Raw genomic sequence first — 10,705 nt, forward strand, 5'->3', positions numbered from 1 at the left:
CCCTTTTTTTGTTTCATGGCTTAAACCTAACATCAAATGCTAATAACATTTTTTGGTACTATTTTTCTCGTCTATTTGGATTCAGTCCCTAACTTGAACCAAACAAGCAATCGATATACTTTTTACCAATTGAAAAGAAATCGATGATATCATGAAATTATGAAAAATGAAAATAAAAGATGTAAACAAAACATGCGTTCCCACATTCACACTTGGGATATTGGATAACCAAACAAACCTATATTTACATGCCATGAGAAAAAGAAAAAGAAAAACAAGCCCAGATCATATCACAATTCCTTGAATATATTCTGGTTTCATACAAATAAACTAAAGAAAATGAAAAAAAATAAAAACAAAATCTGAAAAAAAAAACACGGAAACTCCACCTCCAACTCAATCTCCAGGGAACGAAAACTGGAATCTTCAAATGTACGAATATTTGTATTTATCATCCATATAATCAAAAACAATAAGTCCATCGGGATCCCGTTGGCATCGTTGATAAATCAAAGGGCAATAACGAATAGACGCTTTCTGAAGCTTCGGTGGTGGGAAATCGACACCCAATGATTCCAGCTTCTCACAGTACCAGATAGTAATTTGAGTGAGGTTGGGAAGGTCAGAACATGATAAGGTTTTCAAATTCTTGAATTCCCTGATACAAAAGTAAGACAAGGAAGAGGGAAGATGAAAATATGGTTGGGGAATATACTCTATTGTATCTGCATAGCTGCCTATGTTTTCTAGTGTAAGAGATTTAAGAGAAGTAAGGAGATCAAGTTTCCACTCTTGAATTGGCTGCTCTATTTTGGAGTGCGAGATTTCCAGAGTCTCAAGAGTTGAGGGCAAACAATCAGCAATACTAACATCACAAAATACTACATGCAATGTCTGGAGCAAAGGGCAGCTTGAAAGTGACAATCTCAACTCTTTGCATGATTCAATGTACAACTCTTTTAGGGATGGGAGGTGGGAAGGTAAGTTACCCCGCAATATTTGACATTCATATATGGTCATATATTCAAGGCAGGGAAATACATTGTTATTGTCAACTGATGGGGCCAACCACTCCTTCCAACCATTCATGAAAAAGAATTCTAGACTTTTTAGTGCAGGAAACGGATTTGAACAACCATCATCATTGCCGTAAAATTCAGAGCCTACAGTCTTAATAACATCCATCCCTTCTATTCTGATCTTCTTCAATGAGGGTAGCTGCCCTAATGCTGGTAAGAATTCACATCTCCTACAATCCTCTAATTTTATGACAACCATATTAGTGTAAGAGGGATTTCCCAACCAAGCAGGGAATGTTAAGCCGTCGTACCCTTTCAACTTTAATATTTGGATGGATTCCGGAGGCTCCAATCGATCAAGTACATCTTTTTTAATGTTGTCATCAACATCATGGGTACCATCTCCCCAATACATTTTCAACTTATCAAGGCCTGTCTTTTCGTGCAACCTTGCTGCTTGTGCTTCTTCACTACTAAACACATTCTCTAGGCCATGGATGTCCAGTGAGCCACGGAGGCATTTCAAGTTCTTCAATTCACTTATCCTTGTCCCAGACTTTCTTCTCACATGAAATCCTCCCTTCAATGTCTGTAAGTTTGTTAATTTTCCAATCCCTGACGGTGAAGCAGTATACCTACTACTAACATCAAGGTGTTGAAGTTCGATTAGAGGGACTATCTCCGCAAGAGAATAACATTCTCTCAGCAGCAACATGTGGAGGTTGCAAAGCTTGCTAGTGGACTTTGGCAATCTAGTTAGAGCTCTATTTTCTGAGAGGTCAACAAGTCTCAAGTGTTTCAGACTACCAAAACTATTTGGTAACTCAATTATTCCCGCGTTACGCATAGACAACAAGCGTAAGTATTGAAACTGATCGAAAAGGGAATCTAGCAGTTGCATAGGAATTCTAACATCTACTGCACCAAAAGAAGCAAATGATCGTACCTGGACAAGTTTCTTTGAAGTCCAGGTTTGATCTTCCAGTATTTCTTTAGAGAAAGACCAATAACGTGTGCTGGAAGAAAGTTTTTGGATATTCATTGTGCAACAGACTTCACCAGCAGCCCATTGAGCTAGGTCATGGATTAGGTCATGCATAATGAAACATCCATCATAAAACTTCACTAGACTTGGTTCAAACAATGATCTTGATACTAGATCAAGGAAATAGTCACGACTAATGTCTTCCATGCACTCCTTGTCGTGCTCTGGCAGCAAGCCTTCTGCCTTCCACATCAATACAAGATCCGTCTTCTTAAATTTATGATCTTTCGGGAATATAGAACAATAGGCAAATGCACGTTTTAGGGTTTGCGGGAGATGATGATAACTCAACCTCAAGGCTGGCAAAACACCACATTTTTCACTCCAGTTATTGTTCTTCAATATCCTTGACCAACTACTCCTATCATGTTTCCTAAGGAGACCACCTAGAGCTTTTGCAGCCAAAGGTAATCCTTTGAACAACTCGACCAATTCATTCCGCATCTCATCGAGGTCATCGTCTACATGTGCATGCTGCTTAAACAGAAGCCAACAGTGATCGTCTGATAAAACCTTCAACTTAATTGTGGGGCTTTCCGTTGGTCTTTTAACCATGTTCTTTGCTACCTTCTCCATTCTGGTTGTGATTAGAACTCTACTTCCCTTCTTCGCTGCTAAAAAAGGAGTTTGAAGTTGGTCCCAAGGATCATATTCATCACTCCAGATATCATCAAGAACGATCAAAGATCTTTTGTCTACAAGCAGGTTCTTCAATTTATCTTGTGCGTCATTTAGACTACTAAAATCACTGTGTGTTGTTGGACTACTTACTGAGCTGATCATTGATGTCGTTATTTGTTTGACATCAAACACGTCTGAGACGCATACCCATGCTTTTATATCAAAGTGAGCCGTCACCTGCTCATCATTGTATATAGTTTGAGCAAGGGTCGTCTTCCCAATGCCTCCTTGTCCAACGAGAGGAATTACAATGTAATTCTCAAAACATGGCTCATCTGTTGATAATAACCGTCGAATTATCTGATTTTTCTCATCATGCCTCCCATATAGAATTGGTTCTCGTACTAAAGATGATGTTTTCGTCCGCTCTTCTCGCTGTTCTTCCCTTGAGTGTGTCTGCTGTAATAGACCTAAAGTACCCACTCGGCTCATAATGTCTTCCAAGCGCTTGCTCATTTGTTCAATGCTAGCGGAATAATTTGCACTCTTCGTATTTGGAGCTCCAGAAGCAGAAGAGAGAGAACTTTGTACCTGCCATAAGATATCTATTTTGTAAGAGAGCTACTGAATGTGTTTGGTTTTCTCCTTTGCTAATTCCGGAGAGAGAAAGAAACATGCGAAAGGAAATTGTTTAAAAGCACCAAAGTGAACCCCTCAAAAAAAAAAAGCACCAAAGTGAAATAAGTCCCTGCCTAACTGCCTTCGCCGAAAAAATAAAAAAAATTGAGTCCCTAAAAGTCTCCAAACAATAACTAAAACATTTTATGACTATTCGAAGTAAATTTTTGAATAACATCCGATTTTTTTTTCTAAATCTAGAAATTAAAATATTGATGAAAATGTTTTTGTAATATCCTCATTGCTAAAACTAAGAAACTCATGATCTGAACTTTTATACATCACCCAAATCTTCTTGTGAAATACATAATATATTTTCTAATGTGTCAACTTTTATGAATCATATTTCGTCAATCCAATTTGACCCAGACAAATTGGAGAATTCGGGTCAATTGGATTGGTTTAGTAGTATGGGTGGGATTCTAATCATTCGGATTCGGGTTGATTTAGTTACCTCCCGGTTAATTAAGGTCAATATGTTCAATTAATTCCGGATTTCGAAAAAGATTCGGACCTACACTGGGTCAGTATTTTCACTTGAATTCTCCCAAATTCATCAAATTTAAACTCATTTAAATTTAAATCTATACAAATATATTATTAAAGTATTTTCACTGGGTCAGTATTGCGTAGTATAGGGTTTGATCCCGAACCTCAAGTACATATATTAAAGTTTTAACCACTAGACTAAATTGTATTTAGTATTATTATTATAAAGTATTATATTAATAAATGAAATTTTTTCTTACTCGGGGCGCCCGAATCTAATAACTAGTTATATTTTAGAAGGTGTTAAAATAAATTTATTTAAACTTAGCGGAACCTTAATCCACCAGAAATGCAAAACTTATTTTTTGTAGAGGAGAAGAGGACTCACCCTGAACTTAAAGCAAGAACACACCCTAGATGGAAAACAAAAAGAGCTGCAGCCATCATTGAGCTCCTGGAGTCGAGCATCAGTGGTAAATCCGTCAAAGATGTCCTCTAAATCGTAAGCCAAGTATTGGAGATCTTGAAGCCACAGTTTGACAGTTTCGCTGCGAAACTGCTTTTGCTCAGCATCACTTAGCACTGCGTTGATATATCTCAGTTTGCTCTGCAATCCGTCAATAACTTGGGGTTGTATTCCTTCTTCTCGATGTAGGAATCGGCGTATCCCTGCGGATACCAACTTCTCAAATACTACTTGAAGTAACGGTGATATAAATACACCTGCAATCTCCATTTTTTAACTCTTTTTTCAATGTATTAAGGTTGAGTGTGAATGGCCTTCAATCTCTATGTTTCTACACCTTAAGTAGCAAACTTTCAATTTTTAGGATGATTATTCGCTGGTTGGTGGTTTAGTTCTTCTCTTGTTTTTTTTTTTTTAATAATTTGGTGGTTGGTGGTTTTAGTTCTTCAATTGTTTTTGTTTTTTTTTTTTTTTTGTTTTTTAATAATTTGGTGGTTGTAGCATTGTAGGCCAAGAATTCACGATAAGATCATAAGATTTTTCCACACCTAATCTTGTCTCTTTTCATTTCAAAAATGCTTTTAAAAATTTGTCAAGTCAAATTTACAAATTGTTGTTGTCCGTTGAACAAATAATTGAAAGAAGTGTTTTAGCTAATACACCTTTCGTGTTGTTTTGTTGTTCTTGTATTCTTTATTTGGAAATTTCAATATGCTGTTCTCATTTTAATTTTTTTTTTCATAAATTATAATTTATGAATTAAATTTTTTATTAGTTTTATATTGCTATTAATATGTTCACATCTTCACACTATTTAGGCCTTGTTTGGTTGTATATGGGAAGTCATACTTCCTAGGAACATTGGCGGATCCAATGGGGGACATGGGGGTACAGTCGTACCCCCATTTCTTAAAAAAAATCAACTGAATAAATAGTGCAGCAGACCATTCTCTCTCTACTAGGCTCCAAGCTTCCCCCGCCCTCCTCTCTCTCTCCATGCTTCCCCACTCCTCTCTCCATTTTTAAATGTCTACATGTCTCTCTTCTCCATTGAACTACAAAAATAATTGAATCAGAAGCTCCAACTTGTTCATCTTCCACTACTACTACAATTATTGATACTTCTTCACCCCTAATTTTGTTAACAACATAAGTTTATAATTTGCTTCCTCTTCACCAGCCATAAACTTCGAGAAAAGGTCTCAATTTTGATTCATTATTTGTTGGGTATTTTTGTTTTTATATTTATGATAATTAAATAATTTTGTTTCTGGGTATTTGTAATTCTTTTGATTTGGTTAAAGTTGCATGTTGTGATTTTGTTGGATATGGGTCTGTGTTTTATTGCCACATTTGATTGTATGTTAGTGCCTAATGGAAACTGGAATCAAATTTACTTTTTTAGGGATTTAGCATTCAAGGGATAGATTAAATTAGTTTTAACTTTATGTATTTTATTTTTCTTATTTGGGTTGTATGTCTATACATATTTTAGATATTTTAATTGTAAGACTTATGTATTTATGTTACTTAGATTTGGATTAAGTGTTTACTCGAATATGAGTGTCTAAACTTCCGACTCGGGTATTTAGTAAAAAAAAGTCAAGTTTTTAGTTTAAAATGGAGTATCCAAGTGAAGTATCGTATCGGACATGACACCCGATTTTGGAAAGAAAGGAAGGTATCGGGGTAATATAGTTATATAGTAAACAATTTATGCAAACATTTTCCCCCTTGCTTTTGTTATATGTCTGTATCCCCAAATTGGAATTCCTGGATCCGCCTCTGCCTAGGAAGTTATTTTTCCCATGTATTTGAAATTACTAGGAAGTGTAAAATTGTGTTTGGTTGACAATGGGAAGTAGAACTTCCCATGGGAAGTTCTACTTACCTAGGGGGATCTAGGTAAGTAACTTCCTCCATTTTGGAGGAAGTAGAACTTCCTAGGAAGTGCAAATTCCCATGATTTTGCCAACCAAACAACTTCATATACTTCTACTTCCTAGGAATTTGCACTTCCCATGATTTATTTTGTCAACCAAACAAGGCCTTAGTGTCGTTTTTTACTTTCTAACCCTTCTAAATTTTGCCTAATTGGCTGTTTAATTAACATAAAGTAACTCAAAGAGCAATAAATGTGTTCACATTAGTTTGTAGTTATTTTTACTTATTTATTCACCAAACCTTTTGTATTATTGGATGCCTAACATAAAATAACTCAAAAGGGAAAGAATCTTTATTTTTAGTTAATTTTATTTTATTTTATATAGTGAAATCTTGTCCATTTTTTGAGCTGTATTGTTTTCTTTTTCGATTCCAAATAAGAACAACAAAAGAAAAAGGAGGGAGTAAGTCTTAGTTTTAAAAACTTATATTATAGCTAGTTCTCTTTCTTTATTTAAAAAAAAAGATAATTAAGCATATTAAGGTGCGTGGAATGGGACAATTGATCAAATTGGTAAAAGAAAGTGACCCTCGACGACAAATTGGTAAAAAAATTGCTCTAGCGACAAATTGGTAAAAAAATTGAGCTCCAACGACATTCATGCTAATTTTTTTCTATAATATTCCGATTTGATCAAAACGTACACTTTATAAGATTTTATTTTGAATTGGGTAAAATAGTGTGTATTGACAAGATAAGTTAATTAGATAAAAACACAAAAGTCTCTATAAAAGGCATGTAAATGCACATTTTGAATGTTGACCAAGCTGAATAATTCTACAAAATATGGCCAAAATGTCACTAGGAATCTGTTTAATTTACCAAATTGTCATCAAAACTCATTTTATTTACTTAAATGCCATCTGAGCTTTTTTTTTTTTTTTTGCCAACTTGTTGCTGGAGCTCAATTTTTTTTACCAATTTGTCGTCATACCAAGTTTTTTTTACCAAATTATTGTTGAGGTTAACTTATTTTAACCAAATTTGTCAAATGACCAGGTGAAATTTTAATTTAATGAAAAATATTATAAGCTATTTGCTATTTATCATACAATTTTATTAAGCAAACAATACTATCATTTAGTTAAAAAAAAAAAAAAAAAAAACGGGATAAGTATATCCATTCCTGAATTTCTACAGCTAAAGTAGTCTAAACTCTCAATTATTATAGGCCACAATTCACGACAGCCACACACTGACACACATATAGTTCAAATTTCCACGCGTATCTTCTCTCTTTTTATTTGAAAAGTCTTATTTTAAATGATTACGAAATCACAAATCATGAGAATAAGCATTTTAATCTTAACATAAAATTTGACGAATTCAAGATTGAATTTTATAACAAGCATATTTCATTTCAATCTAATCCAACACTATTTTTTTTTTTTTTTTTTTGATAGGTAAGTGTGAGTTGTGATTATCAAAACGAAACAATTTACACCCTAATTTAGTAATTTTCCTTGAATAGCCAAGCTATACCAAGGACCAGCAACACACTAATTACAAAGTTTCCAGCCAACATCTATCTCTATGACTTATCTTCTTAAGAATATCACTAAGACATCTATATTTCACATTTTCTTGTATTCTCTTTACAGTATAATCTATACAACCGACTTTTCCTTCCTAAAAAGCCTGATTCCTAGCATGCCAAATAAAGTAAATGACAGCTTCTAGTCATCCCTTAATTCTCTTCTCCTTCCTTTTTTTCTTGATTACCGAACTATAACAGATAATTTTAGAAAACTAATTCGGTAGTCTTATTACCGAACGAATTAAACTAGTCACTAAATTGATTAAAGAATGTCATTACTGCTTCGGTATGGGACAAGTTTTAGGATATGAACCGGTAAGTCCTTAGTCAATTAAGCCAGTCCTGCAAGAGAGAACACGTAAACTAGCCTCGGGGGTTGATCCAAGGAACACCCCTCCGATGCATAAGTCAGTAATGGGTAAAACCGGTAGCTCTCGGGTGGAGTATGATGGTTTAAGTCAACGTACCTCATGACTCAGATCAGGGGAGTATTTATAAGGAACCCAAGTAAGCGCGTATACAAGTTGGGCCCTGTATTTTCGGGATATTCCCAGGTATATTCCTTTGAGATATACTTTTATCCTGTACGCAACATCTATCCTTTATAGATGGGAATTGGATCAAGCCCAGACCCTTGGCGAAAGGCCCGGAGAAAGATGCCGGCTAGGCATCTTAGCGGAACCGGTATGACGAAGTCAACAGTTCTGCATTAGGCGTGTGTGACCACGGCAATACTTAGCGGTCTGGTTAGATCGGTATGGAACTTAGTCAACCCCCATACAACTAGCCCCCAAGTTAGTATGTCTAGCATAGACGTATCCTGCTTAGTAGATTTCAAACCAACATGGGTAAAGCTGACTTGAGCTGGAATGGGAAGATGAAGCGTTTACCAAGGAATTGCAACCGTCACCTTGATATCCACACCCACTGTCAGAGCTCATTGAGAGAAGTTGCTTCACAGCTGGGTACCATTCAATAACACGTGGCGTGATCAGGACAGGAAGACGAAGAGTCGCCTAATCCCAGCCGTAATTTCTTTTATAAATACGCTTTGGCGAACCCAACTGTGAGTCTGCGAGTTGATGATGGTTTTAACTGAACAAGTGTCTACTGTCAAGGTTGGAGGAGTATATTAGTACTACTGTTGAAAAAAGATCGCAGAATCTCGTTTTAGACAATGTTATTGCAGATAGTTTTCACGAAAAAATGGATACCTTCCAGTAACTTGATGTTGAAATTTGGATAAGAAATCAACAATCTTGGAATCACTTCAATATTTGTATTTACAAATCACATTGGTGAGGGCATCACAAGTGTCACTAGCTGTGCAGTTTCAGGCTCATATAATGGACCTTGAGATTAGTATCTGAATTTCTATCTTTGCATGGGGGTGAAATTGATGGTTGATAAATCCAGCAATCTCTCATTCTCTTGTATACAATTTGGTAGAAAGATTAGGAACTCGGGGAGTTGTGAGATACTGCTGTTTTGACATTTTTTATAGCTCTTTGTTATGGTATCATGCCTTGCTAATGTGTTGCTGCTAATGGGTTCAGGTGAAGCGCGAGAGAGAAGAGCGAGAAGCTTTGGGAGCCTTGCCTCTGTACCAGCGATCGAGTCCTTAAGCATGTCGGTGCATAGTTGCAGCTGTTGCTGACTTATGAACTGAACATCATATGAATTTTTTGAGGTTAATCTGTTACTTGAGAAGGGCAGTTAATATATTAGTGGGAGATTTTTCCTCGTCTCTCGCCTTGTGCACATTTTGTCTTTTGATGTAGTCAAAAGTTGTTCATTCGTAATAAGCATTGTTTTGGATGAAGTGATGCTGAATAATATTTATACTTCCTCCGTTCCATAATAAGTGAAACACTTATTATTTTAGAACATTTCAAAATAAGTGAAACATACCTTAAATGGATAAAAGAAAGTGACAAAATGACAAGAGTACCCATCACAAACTTGTGTGGTTTGCATTTCTCTCTCCTCCTTTTGATAATAAAAAGGGTATTTTATGACTTTTTGGCTTTCAAAAGTGATGTTTATTAAATCTTGTGCCCAAACCCTATGTTTCACTTATTATGGAACGGAGGAAGTATTATGTTTCAAAACTTATCAATCATGTTTGTTAAGTTTGTGCTACTTTCCTTGGATAGGGAACAACAGCACAAGCTTCTCTACAACAACGGAGGACGACTCTTAATGATCCTTCTCTTTTCTAGTCTTTACCCTTAACAATGAGCAAATCTACATAATGTTTCTGGAGCATGGCCGTTGTTTTGATATCCTTGACATTAAACGCCACAGTCCGAGCCAATGTCAAACGCACCACCGCTAGTGCCTATCTGTCCAGTACTTTTCACTTAGCCTCCTCCATCTCAGCAGGCTTTTCAGACAAAGGTTGATATAGATTTTTCTGATATAAGATGTCTTCTATTTGCATCTTCCAATATCCAAAATCTGTCCCATCAAACTTCTCAATTCTAATCTTTGAATCCTCCATTGTTAATTATTCTAGATCTAGACAATAATCAAACCTAGCTCTTGATACCACTTGTAATTATTGACTATCAATCTAGAAATAATAGCAAACAATAATAGATATCAAATAATAAAGCAGGAAAGACACACAAGAAATTTTACGTGGAAACCCAAGAACTGGGAGAAAAACCACGAATCTGCACTAGGAATCGATGAATATTCAAGAAAGATTACAAAAAGCGCTCAAGAACTCTCTCTATAGCCTTTTCTCTCTCTAATATGTGTTTAAAGATGAAGAATACATTAATCGTAATTAGGGCACCTATTTATACCCTCATTAAACGAAATCGGAAAAAATCCGCATCCTCGATAGGTGCGGGCGCACCATCTTACGGTGCGGGCGCACCAGCCCGACGTGCGGGCG

The 10,705-nt window shown here is 35.9% G+C and overlaps 1 protein-coding gene across 1 annotated transcript; it reads right to left on the reverse strand.

Moving 5' to 3' along the window:
- Nucleotides 1–288: 288 nt before the first annotated feature.
- Nucleotides 289–5,074, reverse strand: LOC104887690 (putative disease resistance RPP13-like protein 1). Its single transcript, XM_048638137.2, has 2 exons — nucleotides 4,241–5,074; nucleotides 289–3,276 (listed from the first exon to the last, which is right to left on the reverse strand). Exons 1-2 carry the CDS (start codon nucleotides 4,586–4,588, stop codon nucleotides 427–429), a joined length of 3,198 nt encoding a protein of 1,065 aa, XP_048494094.1. The 5' UTR covers nucleotides 4,589–5,074; the 3' UTR covers nucleotides 289–426.
- Nucleotides 5,075–10,705: the final 5,631 nt, after the last annotated feature.

The sequence above is a fragment of the Beta vulgaris genome, chromosome 2, assembly GCF_026745355.1.
Source record: "Beta vulgaris subsp. vulgaris cultivar EL10 chromosome 2, EL10.2, whole genome shotgun sequence".
Taxonomy (NCBI): Eukaryota; Viridiplantae; Streptophyta; class Magnoliopsida; order Caryophyllales; family Amaranthaceae; genus Beta; species Beta vulgaris.